At 43.9% G+C, this 21277-nt stretch overlaps 1 protein-coding gene across 4 annotated transcripts in view; it reads left to right on the top strand.

Annotated features, from left to right (window-relative positions):
* The window catches only part of B3GNT2 (UDP-GlcNAc:betaGal beta-1,3-N-acetylglucosaminyltransferase 2), a 28216-nt gene extending 7863 nt beyond the window's left edge, over positions 1–20353 (top strand). For 2 of the 4 annotated variants that reach the window (XM_040623435.1, XM_040623436.1), the window contains one exon: positions 17855–20353. In XM_040623435.1, the coding sequence (XP_040479369.1) occupies positions 17864–19057 (1194 nt within the window). In that variant the 5' untranslated portion in view covers positions 17855–17863 and the 3' untranslated portion in view covers positions 19058–20353. Of the gene's footprint in view, positions 1–4406; positions 4427–7001; positions 7291–17854 lie in introns of those variants that run through there. The other 2 variants (XM_040623437.1, XR_005832964.1) reach the window with 2 other exon arrangements.
* Positions 20354–21277: the final 924 nt, after the last annotated feature.

Genomic DNA, 21277 nt, shown 5'->3' with positions numbered 1-21277 from the left:
GCCAGGAGCGAAGCTGCGAAGATGCAGAATGAGGAAGAGAATCCGGGTTCAGTGGTCTTGAATTTGGGGCGGGGGCAGTGTTAGGTGCCCTAGGAAGTCAGGAGAGGCCAAGGACTATGAAAATTCTAGAGGATGAAGGGAATTGGGAAGGTCCGGGCACAACAAGGAGCAGAACCTTTTCAGGATGTTGACAGAGAAGGGAAAGAGGGCCTTGTGCCTGGATCTACTGGGAGGGTGAAGGAGAATGGAGATCTGCCCTTGTTACGGACCCCAGGGGGCCATCTAGCACTGTCACAGAGGACAGTGATCTTAGGAGGCCTGGGAAGTGACTTGCTGTTAAGGTGAGAGTGGTCCATGTGGAGAACTTGAAGTAAATTTTGGCTCGAAGAGCTGACTTTAACAAAAAACAAAAAAAACAAAAAACAAAACAAAACAACAACAACAACAACAAAAAACCCTTTGTAACCATGGCAACCCACTTAGCTTCTTTTGCCTCCCCCACCCCCGCAAAATAGGAAAAAACCTGCACAGCTAACCTCACATGTTGATTGTTTAAATCCAGTGCAGTCATGAATATGAAAGCGTTAACCCTCCAGTAAGGTTGTTTCTATGGACCATAAACTTGCTAAGGTTTTTAATTTGTGCTTCAGAATTATGTTGTTTTTTATTTTCTTTGGAAAGCACTTAACATCCAAATGCTTCTCTGAAGTGCTTCTTTTGAGTCTTGATCAGAGAGTAACACAATTGTGTTAAAAAAACAAAACAGAACAAAATAAAACCTTCAAGTCTGGCTTTAGATTATTCATTGGGATGCCTAGTGATGTTTTCAGAATCAAATATGTTTGTTTAGCATTCAAAGGGTCTAATTGGGTTTGTTACAAATACCATCTTTTCTAAATATTTAACATTTGGAACTAAAGAAATATATTTTACATTCTTTATTTTATGGCTGAATTTGACGTTTGTTTATTAGGAATTTATATAGCTTTTATTCTTAAAGTAAATGAAATGCATCCATTTTATTTCTTCTCTTCACCACATAAGGAATTATTTTCTTCAAATGAACTTAAAATATCTCTCATGAATACTCCTATTTTTAACCGAATGTTTCTCTCTTTTGAATTTTTTTCCCTTAAGGTTCTGATGGATCCTTAAAAAAAAAATCCTCTTTATCATGGAAATTTTGAAACCTGTACAGATGGAGAGTGATAGAAAGAAGCATCAGGTGGCTGTCACTGGTTCCAGCCTGATGGCCTCTCTGTTTTCATCCTTACCCAACGCATGAGTAGGAGGCTGTGTGGGCACCACCCCGGATGGCAGGGCAGGTCCTGCTGGACCTCCAGGTCACCAGTTGGAGAAGTAGAAACTATGGGAGTGTTTGGGACCCCCCCCCCATGGGGAGGGAGAAGTGAGCAGAGGGTGAACACCGGGGGACACACAAATTGCTATAGTCCCTGATATTTCCAAGTAGGTGATAGCCTATGACATGTGAAGGTGACATTCACAGACATACTTAAAATTAGATGATTTAAGCTGCTTGGTAAAAGAGGCCCCGTTTCTAAGCTGCTCTGTCCTGTGCTCATATATTGAGCAAACATAATCTCTTTTATTTTGGCAACATAAATTTTCCTTGGCAGGTGGCCAAAGAAAGAAGTGTTACCATTTCATCTCTTTAAATATGCGGACATAAGTCTTGGTTGAACAGCCCCCTTTTAATAGAACGTTTGGATAAAAGGCCAGAATGTCAGTTTTGAGGATATGTATTTTCAATCTGTACAATTTATTTTGATATTTGAAAAAGCAACTTAAAAACAATCCTTAAGCTTCTTTTAGTAACTTCTTGAAATTTGCCGTTTGAGGAAGGGAAAAGAGGCAGGAAAGGGAAAGGAATCTAGGAGAAGGGAACTGGCCGGGGGGAGGGGGGGTGGGGAGCACTTTGCTTGTTTGGTACCCTATTCTGAAGTTGCCACCCTAGGGTCACTCGTCACTAGAAAGGGTGCCTTCTGGGATGAGGATGGGCCCTGACTCTGGAGGAGAGGTGGCATCCCAGGGGGAGCCCAGTTTCACTGGATACTCAGTATGTGTGAGGAACGGTGGCTGGCACTCTGTGGGGTGCTTTCACCTCGTGGTTTCAGCACACGGTGGGGGTGCCTTGGTCCCGCCTCCCTCAGGGTTGAGGAGAGTGGGATCTTGGCTCATCTGGAACCGTTTGGGCTGGGAAGTATTGCTGGGGGTGAGGGGTGGGTTCTGGGTAACTAGCGCTTGGTATTCCTTTTGGGAGGTTCCAGTTTTGGGGGAATCCCGAGTGCTGGGAGGGAAGATTAAGTACAGGGCACTGAGGGAATAGATGGTGTCCTCATGGAGGAGGTGGTGGCATTTGAACCTGGGTCTTCAAGACTAGGATTGAGAAGGAGGAGAATGGACATTTCAGGCTGAGGGAAGCTAGCATGAGCAGAGGTGTTAGAGGGGAGGGCAGGAGTTGTACTTACGGGGTACAGGTCCCCAGGAGTTCTCTGGGAGGGGATTTTGAGGGCAGCATACTTGGCTCTAGGATCAGGTCTTTGTGAGAGTGCTTAATGAGGATGGGGGTGCCTACCTCCCCTGTACCTGACCGTGTGAACCATGCAGCTCCAATGCTTGTCTTCAGGTTTGGAAGCAATGGGGGTGTGAACCCGTCTGGCTTCCCAGTTCCTGCCAGTCTCCTTCCCTTCACTCTCCATTTTGGGAACCTTAGGCCAGTTTTGGAAGCAGTTGACATTTCTGCAAAATGAGGATACCTCAAGAACCATTTCACAGGACTGAGTACCCAGTTGGGCCCTTGGCATGCTTCCTGGCATGTGGACGAGCCCTCCGTGAATGGGTAGGGGCTGGTATGCACTCGTTAGTCTTGTTACAAGGAGTGTCTCTGGTACCTCCATCCCATTCCTTCATTTCTTGTCTCCCCTCCCCCCACAAGGTATTAGCTCTGTCGAGTCCTTATATTTTAATACAACATTGTTTAAATCTCTGCACATGCCAGATCTGCACAACTTTCTATGATTTTCATGCATGTTTTTAGAACAGTGCATCAGGCAGTTAACTCAAGGCTGCTCTGAGTGAGTATGACTGGAGTCCTGGAGGCTGAGGCATGGTACGTCATGCTCCTTGCTGTCACCTTCATTGTAACTAAGGGCAGGTGCTCTTTACGAAAATGTGTCACTGGGAACCTTCATTCTGACAGTCAAGAAATTGAGTCTTTGAAGGCAGTTTATTAAATTACTTAAGATAAACACAATGAATGTGGTGCCTGGGTGGCTCAGTCATTAAGCGTCTGCCTTCGGCTCAGGTCATGATCCCAGAGTCCTGGGATCCAGCCCCGCATCGGGCTCCCTGGTCAGCGGGAAGCCTGCTTCTCCCTCTCCCACTCCCCCTGCTTGTGTTCCCTCTCTCTCACTGTGTCTTTCTGTCAAATAAATCTTTAAAAAAAAAAAAAAAAGATAAACACAATTAATGTCATTGCTGTTGATTTAAATATTAAAGTTACAAAAGAAGTCTAATATGCTATATGCAGTCTCAGTTTGCAGCATGTTGAAACAATGTTTTTTTGATTTGGGGAGGTTATATTTTTATTTTAGAAGGAAGACAAATAGAAACTTTTATTTTACAGGAAATTGATGGACATGATCTCAAATTCTACATTTTGTAGGGTCCAGAATTGCCAAATTTAATAAAATTGGGAAGGGCAGTGGTTGATTTGAAAGTTTGTCTGTGGAGCTTGTGGGAAGTGACATAGATAAATCTCTGTGCCAGAGAAAATGGAAAATTGGATTTGACTGTCCAGGTGCTTAATATTAAAGGATTGTTTTAAAATAAAGTTCTGGGGCACCTGGGTGGCTCAGTCATTAGGCGTCTGCCTTCGGCTCGGGGCATGATCCCGAGGTTCTGGGATCGAGCCCCACATCAGGCTCCTCCGCGGGAGCCTGCTTCTTCCTCTCCCACTCCCCCTGCTTGTGTTCCCTCTCTCGCTGGCTGTCTCTGTCAAATAAATAAATAAAATCTTTTTTTTCTTTTTAAATAAATAAATAAAATTAAAAAGTTCTTCTGTTTGTGGTCAGTTATCACAACCCATGGAATTAAGTGGTGGGGAATGACTTAATTTTGAAAATCTATTTTAAAACTTTGACAAGTGTCAACTTTTAATTTTGTTAAAAGTTAGTCTTGAGGTGAAATTTTCATGAATTTTTACTATGTAAAAATGGCAGTAATCTCTTTCCTAATACTTCTACAAAAATATTGTCTCTTACTGATTTCATTAGCTTTTCTTTATAAGTATCTGTAGACAAAAGGAGGCCACAGAGCAGGCACCAAATTACTCCCCCCATCTCTTTACATCAAGATTGCCAAGCCATGCTGACGGCCTGCTTATTTCCAGAAGCATTTATACAAGGTCAGTTTGATAACTTAGTTTACATAGTGGGATTCTTTTCTAGTCCAGTACTGTAATTTATGCTTGTTCATTTTTATTAATTTGTAATTGCCCTCCAACCCTTGGGCCTATGTTTGTTTATAGATTTATTTAATCATATTAGACTGTTTCCTGAGATGTTTTTAGGTTATGTGCTGTATTGAGATGACACCTGTTAATGCTTCCGTGATGTGATGGCTGAGGGGTAAGGCATTGAGGGGGAAAGCACTGGAATTGGAAAAGGCTTAGGGCCATTAGGAAGAGGAGTGGCCTGGACTGACAAATAGCCAGGGACCAGGTACTGGACTCCGGGGAGCGCTGGAGACGGGGTCTGTGTGAAATTATTCAACAATGACCTGTTTAGAGTAATGCTGACTCTTGATCAAAAAGATCAAAAAAATAAAAATTTTAGTTAGCCCTTGTTTCCTTTTTTTTTTTTTTTTTTTTTAAAGATTTTATGTATTTATTTGTCAGAGACAGCAAGCTAGTGCGCACAAGCAGGGGAAGCTGCAGGCAGAGGGAGAAGCAGGCTCCTGTTGTCCTTGTTCCTTTACTGGTCCTCCTCGTCCTCAGATTCGTTGCCTGAAGTATCAATATATTGTCTGAGCGGCAGGCACGAAAGATAAAGAAATGAATGTGGATATGGCCCAGCCCCTGTCCTTGGGGCCCCCCACATCCTGTGGGTGTGTCAGACTTGTTAACAACAAGTGTGGATAAGTCAGATAAATGTGTGTGTTCAGTGTTCCCGCAGCAAAGGGGAAGTAATACAGACACACCCGGGAGAGGGGCTCAGGGATGGCGCCACTCCGGCAGCGCTGGTGTGCTTGGCCTTTTTGCCTTTTGCTTATTTCTGTTGAAGGCCTAGAGCGGGAGCTGCAGACTGTGAGGAAAAGCCCTTGTCACTCGCAGTAACTCTCACTGCTGGGACACACCGGCCTGACTCTCTGCGCGAGGCGGGGAGTCGGCTCGGCTGAGATTCTGGGCCTCCTGGTACCTTGGTTTCCTCATCTGTAAATGTGGTGATTGGAGTTGATGAGCTCTCAAGCCCTGGAGAGGAAATTCTTATGGCTTCCTTCTGGTAACAAACTTGGTCTGTGATCTGTGCGTGTGGAATGTGTGTGCTTGTGATGGAGAAAATCAGTAAAAGGGTGAGATGGTAGGGTTTGTGGCCAACATTGACTCTTTGGTCATCTTTTCTGACACGGGCTGGGGTCTCTTCCTCTTCTGTCTGGGGGAGCTGACTTGTGGGCCAGCTCTGCCCTGACCTGTAGCAGGGTGCAGGGCTGTGCTGGGATCCCCTCCCTTCAGGCTGTGCTTCTGGAGGCAAGGGGAATGAAAAGGCAGCATTTTCTCTGTCAACAGCTCTCACAAAAGGGTTTGCGTGGACGAGTTTGTGAGTAGGCCGCTTTAAGCCCCTGCCAGTCTCTCGTTCTTTAGTTTGCCTAGCACACGTCTGCAGGGACTCCAGCCCTGGTTGGGAAGGTGCCTGCGTTACCAGACCAGGACCTCTGGCACCTTAAACCATGAACAGTTCCCAACGGGTGATTTTTGTCTACGGGATTCCTTTCTCATGCTCATTAAGATTTTCGTTCCTAAATTATTTTAAGTCCAACTTTATTTGGGGATTCTTGAAATCTTGAGCAACATCATTGTGTGGTAGAAAGAGTGAGAGCTTAGTCTTGGGGTCAGGGTCCAGTGTCCACATGCTGGCTCCACCGGGATTAGCTCCATAACCTCAGACTAATTGCTTCACATTTTTGAGCTTGCAAAGATTAAATGAGGGGAGAACCACCGACATAGAAAAAATGGGAAAGGGCACGAGGAGTCGGAAAATCAGAAAGGAAGTATGTGAAAAGAATAGCGTAAATTAAAACAGGGAGATGTCCTTTCTTTGTAAAGATTAAAAAGAAGGACAATGTCCACAGTCAACATGGATAGCTCCGTGTTCTTGGGCGTGCAGGGAAGATAAACCAGTTTGGGGGATGGAAGAGGAGGAGAGGAGAGTAATTTGATTGTTTACTTTCTCTCTCTAGTTTTTCCAAAGGAAATAATAAGACAAAAAAGATGGCGTTTATGAGGTTGTTCATCAATATTTTTTTGATTATGCGGAAAATCACAAACAACTCATTGGTAGTGATTGGTAAGCCAGAAAAATTCCTGTGTTGCATCAGAGATGCACGAGAGCTCTGCTGATAGGAGACCGACTACTCAGACTGTGCTCTCTCCCCTGTGAACTGAATCTGCTTTCCAGAAATTAAATCTCAGTGGGGCACCTGGATGGCTCAGTTCCTTGTGCATCCGACTCGATTTCGGCTTTTGGCTCGGGTCATGATCTCAGGGTCGTGAGATTCAGCCCCGAATCAGGCTCTGTGCTGGGTGTGGAGCCTGCTTCAGATTCTCCTCCCCCCCCACTAAAAATAAAAATCTCAGTGACTGCAGAAGCCAGCTCTATTTGTTGTCAACATGGACATCAATTTGGAGGTCTTCATTTTCCCTTATTTCATATTCCTCTGTGATTTACTGCATTTTCTTTTCTTTATTTTTTTTTAAATCAAAGGCCTGTGAAAGAAAGAAAGAACACATTCCAACAGCCTCTCCAGTGACAACACCTGTTCCATGAGGTGCAGATGTGGGTCCCTTTCTGGGGAGAGGCCCTGGGCCCGCCAGCACTTCCTCTTCCCAGTGTGGCCTCAGAGCCCACAGACTGGCTGTGTTACCTCTGCCTGCAAACACCCTGTGCAGGTCCTGCCTTGACCTCTGCTGTCCACGAATGGACGGTCACCTATATGTTGGCTATCTCCCAATTCATTGTATAGGACCCATGTTTTATAATAAACCTGTCCTCCTGACTTCAGACTCAAATGAAAGTATGCTTGGAGATGAGGTTGGGTTGGTGATTTAGAGATGTAGAACTTGTGCCAGTTTGTGACTGTGGCATCTCAGCTCCACATTCACCCTGTGTTGCCTGATACGTGAAAATGGATCAGGGCCTTCAAATATTTCACCTTTGCCTTCTGTAAGTTGAGGCTCTGAAGAAGATGTTGCAGAAGAACGGGATTTTCCTTCCTGGTTCCCAGGGTCTAGAACCAGGCTCCTGTAAAAGCTGCTGTTTTGCCTGCACTCCTCAGTGCCCACGAGGGCATGGCTTTTTCCGGCTCCAGCAGCCGTGATAGGATGGAGGAGTCTGGGCTCACCCCGGGTTACTGCTTCCCTGCCCTGGGTGGTTAGCCCCACGTATATTCATCCTGGCCATCTAATCTTTGTCCCAGGCTCTGGCCACGAGCTGCTCCCGTCTAAGGCATACATTGACATGCTAACCTGCCGTGGAAGGGGGTCTCCCCACTTCCGGGTTCCAGCAGCACACGCGACTCCCTGTGTGTGGTGATCCCCTCTGCACCCTTGTTCTCTTTGCGTGCCCCACCCAGCAGGCTCCAAGGCTTGTTTTCACTTATTCTCCTGATGGGGACCCTGTGTGTTCCAGGCTTTGTGCCTGCACCCCCGGGGGTGGTTCCTGCTTTCCTGGGGACTGGACCATCTCTGGCCTGGGAACCTGGGAACTTTTCTGCCGTCCATACCTTCTCAAATAAGCTCAAAAAAGCTCTCTTCCACCTTTGTCCTTTTTCTGGTACTTTTCTTTTGCCAAAGGCTGCTCTTAGAATTCTATTCCATCTTTATAGTTACTCAGTTACCAGATTCTAAAACTTGTGCATAAATTACTGTGTGGTTTCTGCCTCCTGGTTGGACCCAGACTGAAATTCCCATCCCATGTAACCCAACTAAGCAAACAGAAGGATGGATCAGAGAGAAATCTAAGGATTTCTCTGAGGGCCTGCTGAGAGCCTGCCGGACTGTGCTGTTTGTACCTAGTCCTGGAGCTCAGAGTGGAAACACTTACCAAGGCATAGCCATGTACAGCTCTTAACAAGGCCTCCAACACACATTAAGCTCCACAGGAATGGGGCGCCTGGGCGGCTCAGTCAGTTAAGTGTCCAACTCTTGATTTTGGCTCAGATCATGATCTCAGGGTCATGCGATTGAGCCCCGCATAGGGCTCTGTGCTGGGTGAAGAGCCTGCTTAAGATTCTCTTTCTCTCAAAAAAAGTCTCCACAGGAAGCAACTGCCTGCCTTTCAGCCTTTGTTTTCTAAGATGATTTCCCACTTTAGGGAAGTGGATGCCCCTCAGATTTTAAGTCTGTACCAAGGACCTTCCTTTCTTGAGGCATGTTCACCCTGGGCCTCCACTGTCATGGAGTGACAATTGATGGGGGTGTCAAGGTCCTCCCGTTGCCAGAAAGGAGGTGTGGAGGCTCCCCTATTTGGAGATAGGACAGAGGATGGGGTCTGCCGCAGGAGGAGGGTTGTTGGCGCGCTCCCCTGTGCACAGGGCACGCCCAGTCAAAGCACACCCCAGTATGTTGCCTTTGGTGGGTCTGGGGCTGACTGTGGGAAATGAGGGGGTGGGCGACAGTGTCCATCCCCATTTACCTCTTCAGATCTTGTCCCCGAACTCCTAGATTGAATACAGACAAAAAAAATAATAATTTTTTCTATTGTACTTTAGTACTTTGAAAAGAGACAGATTTGTATAAATACGTGTGTGTGTCATTTACCAGCCCATAAGTCAGTGATTTTCCTGTGTCATCTCTTTGGAGAAAAGGTATACATGTTTAATCTAGTTTCTACTGACTATCTCACTGTATTCATTGAACTTGAGCAGATGACCAAAATATCTGTCCATTTAGCAAATGTGGAATGACTCTCAGGTGCCACGTGCTGGGGTAATGGGGCATAGTGTGAAGACCTTGATTATGGAATATGCCAGGTGTAGGCCAACATAATCAGGAGAGGGTGCCCTAACTCCTGGGAGGTGGGTGCTCCACCCAGGAGGTGACACTGGAACTAATTTATTTGGAAGGAGTAGAAGCTCTCCAGGAAGGCATAGCAAAGGGAAGGCACTCTGCAGATGGCAGAGTGAAGCTGAGATTTTCTGGAAGAGAAATGTGTTTGCTGTGTTTGAATGTTCAAGTGTGGATGGCATGGAAATGAGGGATATTGGCTGGAGACGGTGGAGGGAAGCACGAGTCATTATGAAGTGCCCGGGTTGGGACCAGAAGGGGATGCGAGTGAGAAGACTGAGGCTGGTGTTGAGGCTGGGGCATATCACTGGGCAGGAGATCTTGGAGAAGAAGGGAAGAGGCCATGAGGCCCTGAGCTCTTGCTCTGGGAGTGGAGAAGAGGGGAGCTTTAGAAGACAGCACGGGTAGGTGGTGCTTTGAGGGAGCAGTAGCCTGCTGGTGGTTGTCTGACCAAACCGGGGGAACAGCATGAGCAGGAAGAGTATGTATGCACAGGGGACTAAAGACTGAGTAGTTGGGGAAGACGGCCGGTCTGGGAGCATGGTGGGAAGTAAGGCAGGAGGCTGTCGCTGTAGTCAGTGGCAGAGCCTGCATAGAATAGAAGAGAGGTGACGAGGAAGTGCAAGTCACGTTGTGGGAACATGAGACCCGGCTCCTGGTTGGACAGGGAGAGCATGAAGAAGCAGCAATTCAAGGTCATTCTCGGATGTACATCCAGGTGCCTGTGAAATTGACTCATTACAAATAGTGGACTTGGGAAGAGGGACCCTACAAAGCATTTAGAAGCTAGTATCTGGAATTAACTGGGTCAACCTGTGGTCTTCCTTTTGGAGGTGATGTTTAAGGTAGTGGTTACGTGGGTTTCTAGAGAGGGAGAATTTATAAAAGGGGCAATGAACAACAAAACTTGAGTAATGTGTTTAGTGTTGGAGGGATCAGTATCCTTGAAGGAGAACTATTGAATGCCCACTGAGTGGTAGACAACAAACTGGAATGGTAGGTTATATCTTCCCCCTTTTACAAATGAGGAAACAGACTCAGAGAGGTCAAGTAACTTGCCCAAGGTCACACAGCTAGTAGGTAGCATAGCCAGAATTTAATTCTGGGCTGACTCCAGATGTCAGGCTGACCTTCAGAGTGAAAATGGATTGGGGACATTTCTATCCTCAAACATATACCAGCCTTGTTTTATAACTACATAATCTTTTACACTAAACAGCTAAAACTGTTGTCAGTTTTATTAAAGGCAGGGTCAAGATGGCCTGTGGGAAGATTAATTCCCTGTCATCATTTGCTAAATTTTCGTCTTCCCCCTTTTCTGAAAGTTCTTGGTGATAATTTTATCTTAAATGATAAATACCCCTTGAGAACATCAGCCATGCTGGGCTTTGAGGAACTGTAATCAGTTGGGGACGAGAACATGTCCTTCCAGACACTTTCATGTATAATGTTGCCTGTGGGGATGTGTGGGTGAGTGGATTCATTATATGTTCTTTTTCCTTTTAATTTCAAACGTGAAGTACTAATACTCGTACTGATGACTATCAGCCAGACCCCTTGCATGTAGCTGGTAGCTGTTCTCAGACTTAGAGATTAGAAGGCAAAGTCAGAGACACATATGTGTTCTCTCTCAGTGCAAGCTTCTAGGTGAGGTTATGGGGAAAGCCCTGGCCTTCCTACTCCAGGCCTGGCGAGAACCCGGGCTTCTTGCTGCTATTAAGGAAGGTTCTGGGTATGGCCCAGCTCTTCTGGTCCCCTGAGCTGTTTCACTCACACCCTGATCACTCCACTGTGTGCACGAGTGCTGGGAGCTGTTCTCTCCCCCAGAACCACTTAGCTGCAAACTGTCCCTGTCTCTGTTTATTGGGGCAGAGCCTGGAAAGGGCTGGCAAGGACCAAGCAACAGCTGGGAGCAGCCTGGGAGATAAGGACTTAGGAAAGCCACTCTCTCCAGGCCCCTCGAGGGTGGGGGAGAACAGCGGGCCAGCAGAGTGATGTGCCAGGTCTCCAAAGCCTGTCTGTACTTCCCCCGTCCTCGTGATACAGCAGTGGGCTTGGGCTCTCTCCCCCTGGCGGACTTGTGTGTCTGGTTTGTGCAGGAGAGTGAGCAGGAAGCAGGACCTCCTGGACGCGAAGGCTGCCAGCCCATACTGTGGTTAAGAGCTTGGATTTCCAGCCTCCTTGCCTCAGCCTGACTGGACAGGGGTGGCTGCTCATTTTATGTAATGGTTATAAGAAGGTCCTGCCTTCCTTTATAACCTTGGTAATACTGTAGGGCAGTGCCAAGCACAGGTTTCTGGTCAGGCCTGGGTGCAATTGCTGGCTCTGTCCCTGACTAGCCGTTGGTAGCCACCTCTCTAACTTGCCTGAGCTCCTTGGCTGTGTGTGTGTGTGTGTGTGTGTGTGTGTGTGTGTGTGTGTGAGAGAGAGAGAGAGAGAGAGAGAGAGAATGAATGAGAATATCCCTGAGTTGAAGTTTTGAGAATGAGTCCTTCTGGCTGTTGATGGCTACATTAGAATGTTTTCTGGCCAGCATTTTGTTTCTGTGTTTCTAGGGCTTTCAGAACTAGAGGAAACATTTTAGGATAAACCCCTTCAGTGGTTCCCACTCTAGTGTCCCTGAATGAAATAACTGGGATGCGTGGGACTGTATACTGGGAAACAAAATGAGGTATGTGAGAGTTTTGCCCAGATTTTGGCTTATGCAGTGATCATTAATCAAGTTTACTTATTTATCACCCTGCCTCCCATATCTGACTTTGACTCATGGTAGTTTTGTAGGTTCAAATGTATAAATCTAAAGCTTTAAGATATTTAATAATTTTTAAGGAGATTAACCATGGAAAGTAAGACTAATGTCCCATTAGTCATAACCTTGTGTGGCACTGTTCGCTTGTATCATGGTTTAAAACTCAGACTCAGAGCTGAGCTGCTTGGGTTTGAATCCTGGCTCTGCCATTTACCAGCTGTGTGACCTTGGGCAGGTTAAATCACGATTGCTGGTGCTTGGCAGGTACCTAAGTATTTATTAAAACAGGGCATAGGTATTCATAGTCCTTTCTAATAGATGGCTTCAGATAAATAGCACAGGACCAAGGAAAGCTGTCAGGTGGGCTGGGATGGATGTTGTCACAGGGGGTCTAGGACAGTGGTGGAGTGACTATGGGACTGAGGCCATGACACAGGCTATCGACTTGGTGTCATAAAGATGGGAAGCCAGCCTCAGGAATTGTGTGAGATACGCTCCCCACCCCCATCCCAGCTGGTAGATGTGCGCAGGAGAGGCTGTTCAAAGACGGACATGGTGTGGCAGCACTAAAGAATGTTCAAGTAACCTACGATCCTACCACCCCAATTAAACCAGTTTTGGTTTTGTGTGGTTATTTTATCTCGATTTTCACATAGTTTAAGCATGTGCTGTTTTATAATCCACTTTCAGCTAACAAGTATATTTTTCCTGTTTCTACCTTGCTTTTCCAAATATTTTAATTGCAAAATAAAAAAGGAAGTTCTTTTCCACTAAACAGAACTAACTGAAGTGTTTTAGAAATTTCAAAACTGTTCAGTCCTTATTGGGAGTGGGGGGAAGGCTCTACCCCGAGGCACAAGGTGAAAAGCTAAGGTTATTCTTTGTTTGCATATGGGATTTTCTCCTATTTCTGTTATTCACCATAAAAATTCTGTGTTTCATAGTAAGCGTTGTATAACATCTTCCCCAGTTCTGGGGTAAGTTTTCTTACTCAAATTCTTTTTAAGCAATGTAACTTCCTGCTCAGAAAAGAACATGTATTGGTTTTATGTCTGCAATGGGAATATTTAGTCAGATATTCAGAGAGCTTTTTCCCACAGATATTTTTATGGGGGTCACTGTTTTATCCTCCTTTCCGTGAACTTTGGTTTGTTGTAAGAGTCTGCCAAAAGCTGAGTTCTCATGCGAGGAACCATGCCCAGGTCACAAATGAAAGATGACGTTTAAACTTGATGTATAATTGAGAATCTTGGTTTTCCCATCCTTCCTTCTCAGGTTGGAAGAAATGCCCTTTAGCAAGTAGTGGTAAGAGCCTGAGGTGCGTGTTTGGGAATTTGGACTGGGAAGCCTGGCCCATTCTCAGAAGGGGGGCTGGGAGCTTCTAGGCATTCCCGTTTCCTTTTCTTTGGAGAGTCTTGGTAATGATCAAATGTACGTTAGGTACATATGAGCTAACAAATAGAGTTTTCCTGTGCTTTGGGGTTTTTTTAGTCTTGAGCCAGCCCTTGAGACTTTGCTGTTGACCTGCCTGGGTCAGGTTACAAGAATGTGGCCAGTGCCTTGTAGAAAAAGGAAATCCAAAGAGCCCTGGGTTGGGAACCATTTGAAAGCTGCATCCTGTCACCCTTGTCACTTAACTCTTGTGTAATATTTAGGCAGCTCAATTAACTGTCTCCGAGCCTCCACTTTTCTCATTTAAAACAGGGGCTATCCTTTCAGCTTCCCTGAGGGGGTGCAAATGAGAAATGCACAAGAAAGTGCTCTGCAGACTGGAATCCTTGAGCAGACAGAAGGAGGGGATGGTGTCCCTTTGAGAGCCACAGAGCCCTGTCTTGGCTGAGGTGATGGGAAGTCCTGGCTGGGTCTTGATCATGGAAATAAAAGCCTGAATTGCAGTGGATGAAGTTGGAAGTCTTGGCCAGGGGTGGCAAACCTCGTGTTTTCCTCAGAGTAGTCCCAAAAGAAGTTATGGTGCTTTCCATGACAGAAACTTCAAGCCATCACTTCAGACAGTTATGGCTGGATTCCACATAGCCATAGCCCTGCCCCATAACCTGTATGTACAACCAGCTCATTTATCTGGAATCATCTCACATATTATTTTACTCACAGGTTCACAGCCTGTTTTCCTGTGCTTTTCTTTTTTCTCCTTAAGCTGACCTCTCTTACTCTAGAAACTTCAGAAATAGTCTCCTGATACCCGTATTCCTTTTCTGAGTTGAAAATTTCAGTAGTTAGCTGTTCAGAGTATGCACTGTTTTTTCCTGAGTACCTTCCAAATCTTTTTCGTCATTGTGGGCTTTCTCCATTCATCCTCATACTTTTCCTTATTGTCCTTTCTTCAGGCTGTTTACATGAAGCACCCAAGACCTAGAGATCTGAGATACGGGCTCAAGTGCTACAGTAGCTTTAGAAGAGTTATCCCAATTTAGAGAGAATCGCTTGTTTTTGAAAAACATTTTGTCTCATCTAGAAGCCAAAAAAAATCCCAAAACTTAAAATACGACTTACTTTCTTAAAAGATGGCTATTTCTTCACCTGTATGAGGTACCCATGCAAGTACATTCTGAGTGTCCATTTGAGTTCTCTTCTTGCAAGTAAGGCCCAGAGCAAAGAGGTTTAAGTTGCCAAAGATGTATTGGACGGAGACCTTCAGTTTGCTCCTTATATTTGCCCAAAAGCTCATTTGAAAGGAGCTGACCTAAGGAGGGTGTGGACCCTAGACTTGGGTATGGGTGTTTGAATTACTCAGGTTGTGTGTGCCTTGGGACCCTTTCGAACTGGAATTAAGGAGTAAAGAAATGTGTTGTGGTTTGTTTTAACTGCCTTAGGAAGTTTAAGAAAGCCCTTTCTTGGGGCACCTGGGTGGCTCAGTTGTTAAGCATCTGCCTTCGGCTCAGGGCGTGATCCCGGAGTCCTGGGATAAAGCCCTGCATCGGGCTTCTCCGCTATGAGCCTGCTTCTTCCTCTCCCACTCCCCCTGCTTGTGTTCCCTCTCTCGCTGGCTGTCTCTCTTTCTGTCAAATAAATAAATAAAATCTTTAAAAAAAAAAAAAAAAAAGCTCTTTCTTGGGGTACCTGGGTGGCTCAGTCGGTTAAGTGTCCTACTCTTGATTTCGGCTCAAGTCATGATCTCAGGGTCATGAGATTGAGCCCTGCCTTGGGAGTCTGCTTGGGATTCTCCCTCTCCATCCCCTTCTCTCCCTCCACCCCCTGCCCCTGCTTGTTCAGTCTCTAAATAAATAAATGAATAAACAAACAAACAAATAAATAAATAATTAAATAAAATCTTTTTAAAAATGCCCCTTTCTTGGTGGCTCAGTGGTGGGATTCTTGAGGGGTGGAGGTGGGTAGTGGTTGAGAAGTGAGGGGAGAAATGGGGTGGTGAAAGGGGGCTGTTTACCGGGTGAGCTGGGGGCACCCACATAACTTTGTCATCTGCCGTGTTTTCTAGATATGCAAAAGTTTTAGGGGTGTGGGGGTATGGGATAGGGGCTGTTTTTTTTGTTTTTTTTTTAAGCACCTTTTCCTGCTGTGTCTCTAACCAAAGCTATTTAGCAGTGGTAAACACAAGCGACTAGATAGGGATCTGCTAGACAGATTTTAAGAGACACAAAAGAACTTGTGAATTCCAACCTATCTAATCTGGGCTGTCCAGCATGTGATAACTTCACAGCATTCTCAGCATGACAAATACTTCTACCTTGGGACTATTTGTTAGAACCCAGTAAACTTGAAAATCCTCTTATATTAAAATAATAATAATAAACACTACCCTTGGTTAAAATGGGCTCCCAGCTTTGTTTCTAGAAGTTAGAGGAGAGTGGCTACCACATGACTTGGTGGCCTTGGAACCTCATTGACTTGGTGGCCTTGGAACCCAGCTCTGCCCTTAACAGCTACTTCTTTAAATCTTTAGTTTCCTCAGGTATAAAATGGGAATAAAATTAGCAGCACCTACTTCATAGAATCACTGTATAAGGAGGATACTACATCGTGCTTGGAATGCAATAGTTCTTAGGAATTCTAAGTGTAGATTCTCAGTTGTAGAATTAACCTGATAAGAAAATTCCTTACAGTGCATTACTGGTCCACTTTTTTGGATTGTCTTTTAATGGCAAGCTTATCTAACTGGTTATTCTTGTGGTCGGTCATCTATCTCAGTAGTGCCGGAATTCTGGAGTTCTATCCCCAGCAAACTATTTTATTGCTCTTTCTTCTTTTCTTCTGTTGCCCACAGCCCAAAATCTATTCTTGGCCTTTGATATTTCACGAAAATGTCATTTCCATTTTCCCTTTTTCATTTTGCTATAAACAGCAGAGCTCTTAAGTATGCAGTTTGAGTTTTGATAAATGTATACATCCATGAAACCCTCATCTAGGCCAAGACATATACAGTACATTTCTATGCCCTAGAAAGTTCCCTCCTTCCCCTTTCAAGTCAAAACATGGATCACATGGATCATGTTCAGATTTCTAGGCCCTAGATTAATCTTGCCTTCTTGAACCTCACATAAATGGAATTTCAGGTCGTCGTCGTTGTCGTCTTCTTCTTTTAAAAAAATTTTTGAAAGAGAAAGCATGAGCATGGTGGCGGGGGGAGGGTGAGAGAGTGGCAGAGGCCCCACTGAGCAGGGAGCCTGATGTGGGGCTCAGTTCCAAGACCCTGGGATTATGACCTGAGCCGAAGGCAGAGGCTTAATGGTCTGAGCCACTCAGGTGCCCCAAGTTCGTCATCATCATCGTCGTCTTCTTCTTCTTCTTTTTTTAAATAAACACTTCTTTGTTTCTTTGTTTGAAGTAATCCCTACATCCTACTTGGGGCTCAAACTCAGGACCCCAAGATCAAGAATCATGTGCTCTTTTCTGACTGAGCCAGCCAGGCGCTCCTGAGGTCTGTCTCTCATGCACAATGTAGTATTGCTGCTAGTAGAAGTCATTTCCTTTTTAGTGCTGAGGCTTATTCCATTGTATGAATATACCACAGTTTGACAGTCCATTCTTCTGTTGATGGTATTTGGGTCATTCTCAGTTTTGGGCCAGTTGCTCAAAGCTGGTATGAGCCTTTCCATTTTCTGAATATTCGGTATGGCTAGTGTCTCCTCCGCCTCCTAGTCCTGCAACCCTGGGCAAGCATCTTAATCTCTCTCCCTTGCTTTGGTTTCTTCATCTGTCAAATGTTGGGTTGAGAAACAATTCAGAGTTGGGACCACCATTTTCTAAAAAATGAAATAGAAGAAAATGGAAAATTTTGTGAATTACATGGCAACTCACACATTGTAAGGCACATATAAATACAGTTACATGTGTGTACTGGGTCACAATATAAAATGTATTTGCTATGAATTGTGAGCAAATCAGTTTGCAACACACTGATTTGTATGTGTGTCCTTATAAGCAAAGAAGTTGAACACCTGTGAGGTTATTTAGTAAATGCGTATCTTTGCCCTCAGGTGTCTAAGACAGCCACGCTATTAACAGTCACTTATGTACTGCTTGCTGTGGACCAGCCACTGTTTCCGAAGCTTTACATACAAAATCATAGAGCCCTTGCAACCATCCTACGAAGTGGGTTATTGTCCCCATTTTATAGATGGAGAAAATGAGACATCAGTTGCACAGCTTGCCCACAGTCACAGCGCTAGAGTGGTAGGGCCATGATTTGAACTTAGCCAGCACAAGTCTACAATCTGTGTCCTAAACTACTATTCCAGAGAAGATAACGACAGAGGCAAGTGACATATGTCAGCAAATGCAAATTAATAATTATCTAATTAATACAGTGCTCCTCCTTTTTATTCCAGATATGAGAAATGAGTGTTGGACGTCGAAGAATAAAATTGTTGGGTATCCTGATGATGGTTAATGTCTTCATTTATTTGATCGTGGAAGTCTCCAAAAGTAGCAGCCAAGAAAAAAATGGAAAGGGGGAAGTAATAATACCCAAAGAAAAGTTCTGGAAGATCTCTGACCCCCCTGTGGCATACTGGAACAGAGAACAAGAAAAGCTGAACAGGCGGTACAATCCCATCTTGAACATGTTGGCCAACCAGACGGGGGACGTATACGGGTTTTCCAACATAAGCCATCTAAATTTTTGTGAACCTGACCTGAGGGTCATGTCAGTAGTTTCAGGTTTCAGCAATTTGCCAGACAGATTTAAAGACTTTCTGCTGTATTTGAGATGTCGAAATTATTCACTACTTATAGATCAGCCAGATAAATGTGCAAAGAAACCCTTCTTATTACTGGCGATAAAGTCCCTCATCCCACATTTTGCTAGAAGGCAAGCAATTCGGGAATCTTGGGGCAGAGAAACCAATGTGGGGAACCAAACGGTAGTGAGAGTCTTCTTACTGGGGCAGACCCCGCCTGAGGACAACCACCCGGACCTGTCAGATATGCTGAAATTTGAGAGTGAGAAGCACCAGGACATTCTTATGTGGAACTACAGAGACACTTTCTTCAACTTGTCCCTAAAAGAAGTGCTCTTTCTCAGGTGGGTGAGCACTTCTTGCCCAAATGCCGAGTTCGTTTTCAAGGGCGATGACGACGTTTTTGTGAACACCCATCACATCCTGAATTACTTGAATAGCTTACCCAAGAACAAAGCCAAAGATTTGTTTATAGGCGATGTGATCCACAATGCTGGACCTCATCGGGATAAGAAACTGAAGTACTACATCCCAGAAGTTGTTTACACTGGCGTCTATCCGCCCTATGCGGGGGGAGGTGGGTTCCTCTACTCTGGCCCCCTGGCCCTGAGGCTGTACAATATAACTGACCAGGTCCTTCTCTACCCCATTGATGATGTTTATACTGGAATGTGCCTTCAGAAGCTCGGCCTCGTTCCAGAGAAACATAAAGGCTTCAAGACATTTGATATAGAAGAGAAAAACAAGAATAACATTTGTTCCTATGTAGATTTGATGTTAGTACATAGCAGAAAACCTCAAGAGATGATCGCTATTTGGTCCCGGTTGCAAAATGCGCATTTAAATTGCTGAAATATATACAAACTAAGTTTTGCATAGAAAGACCTATCTTGAATAGTTCCCATGTTGTGTTCTTTCACATTAGGGGTAACTTCTATGTTAAACCATCAAAATTGCCTTTATTAGTAGTATCCATTTGAGGGCCTCTAAACTCTCCAATGTGGTACTTTCTGAAGAGGGGAAAGCAGACGATTATAATTTTTTTTTATGGAGGATGTAGTGGGACGATTCATTCTGATCCTTCCTATGGCTAATGGCCGTTATTTTCTAATTTGCCGCCCTTCTCACCTGAAATCGTGTTTCTGGAATTTGACCGTTTTAGGTTATTTATGTTTTGCCCTCTTGATCATATTCAGACCTTTCCATTATAACGAGTGAATTATCTGCAATTTAGGTGTTTATGAACTCATTGGCTACAAAGACTTTGTTCTGTGTGATCCAGTGATTTTTGTTGAATGGAATTCCATTTATTGTCATGAAATTCGGATGAATTTTTTAAAATTGTCTGGAAAAATTCTGTCAAAGTTTCCCACCACCCCAACAGTATTTTTTTGTGTTAATCAGGTCCGCTAATTTTGCAAAATGAGAATCACTGTGTGATATTTATCCTGTTTACCTTGTTATGGTCTCAGGGCTGTAATAAGGAGAAAGTTTAGCTGTTCTTGTATTTGGTTTGCTGGGTGGTATCATGATCATTCTCAAGTTTTAGTATTTGACAGTAATTAGTGTGATTCTGTAATGGTCAACTGAAAATTGAATTGACCCAGGAAAGCATATGTCATTTCTGAACTTCAAGTGAAAAGACCGAAACTGCAGACCTTCTCACGAGTGCATTGTCAGTTTAAAACTCCAGGATTCTGTTCTTGCCATATTTTCACATGCCGCTTATATAAAATTATTCTGAGTAGTGACTGCTTCCCTGTCTCAGTGTAGAAGTGCCTGTGTTTTTATTTATTGTTCAGATCAAAGACCAAAACATTTTCTTAAATATATTTTGTGTAATATTTTATTTGTATACAGTGTTGTTGATGAAATATTTAACTAGAGCATGGTATTTTAAGTGTTAAGGTGTAACATATGTTAAATAAAGCTAACTGTTATTTTTGAATTTTAAAACTTGGCTTTTTTGTGGGGGAGGGGGGCTAAGAACTACTAGAGTTGATAAAATTCTGCCAAACTGTTGCTTACATATACTCTCTGGTAACATGCTTTCTTGAAATATTTTTGTGTTTATAGAGATGATGCTTCTTACCACATGTGATACTGGGGACTGTAAGAAGATGGAAATAAAAGTGACTGTATTTTTAATTGTTGTGTGTAATGTGTAATAATCTATGATCTCTTTTTGTTTCCTGTATTTGATTACGTTGCCCCAAAAGAGACCATTTTCCCCCCAGAAACAATTATGCTAGTATTGACCTATAACTTTTTCTCTGTCTCAATGCGTTCTCTGTCTTTGCATTTAAAATTCTTAGAAGTGCTTTCCCATCTAGAGTCTTGAAAGAGGAATATAAATATTTATTTATGCTTCCATTTGTGGTGAGTAGAAAATGTAATTGGAAATAATGCAGCACCTTTTTAAATTTTTTTGAGTATCATTGACATACAATGTTACATAAGTTTCAGGTGTACAACATAGTGATTAAACTTCTCCATACATTATGCTGTGCTCATCACAAGTATAGTTTCTGTCAACTGTACAACGCTATTATTATGTCATTGACTATATTCCCTGTGCTATACCTTTTATTTCTGTGAATTTTATTCATTCCATAATTGGAAACCTGTATCTCCTCCCCTTCGCCCATCTTGCCCATCCTCCCATCTTCTTCCCTCCAACAACCATCAGTTTGTTCTCTGTGTTAATGGGTCTGTTTCTGCATTTTGTTTATTCATTTGTTTTTTAGGTTGTACATATAAGTGAAATCATATGGTATTTGTCTTTGTCTGACTTATTTCACTTACCATAATACTCTCTAGGTCCATCCATGTTGTCACAAATGGCAAGATCTGATTCTGCTTTACAGTTGGGTAATACTCCATTGTGTGTATAGACCACATCTTTAGCCATTCTTCTATGCACTGACTCTTGAGTTACTTGCATATCTTGGCTATTGTAAATAATACTGCAGTAAACATAGAGGTACATAGATCTTTTCAAATTAATGTTTTGTTGTCGGTGGGTAAATTGGGTTTACTGGATCGTATGGTATTTGTATTTGTAATTTTTCA

This window comes from Ursus maritimus, unplaced genomic scaffold, assembly GCF_017311325.1.
Source record: "Ursus maritimus isolate PB19 unplaced genomic scaffold, ASM1731132v1 scaffold_6, whole genome shotgun sequence".
NCBI lineage: Eukaryota > Metazoa > Chordata > Mammalia > Carnivora > Ursidae > Ursus > Ursus maritimus.
Note: the sequence above shows the minus strand (reverse complement) of the source record. Positions and strands in the feature narration are given on the sequence as shown.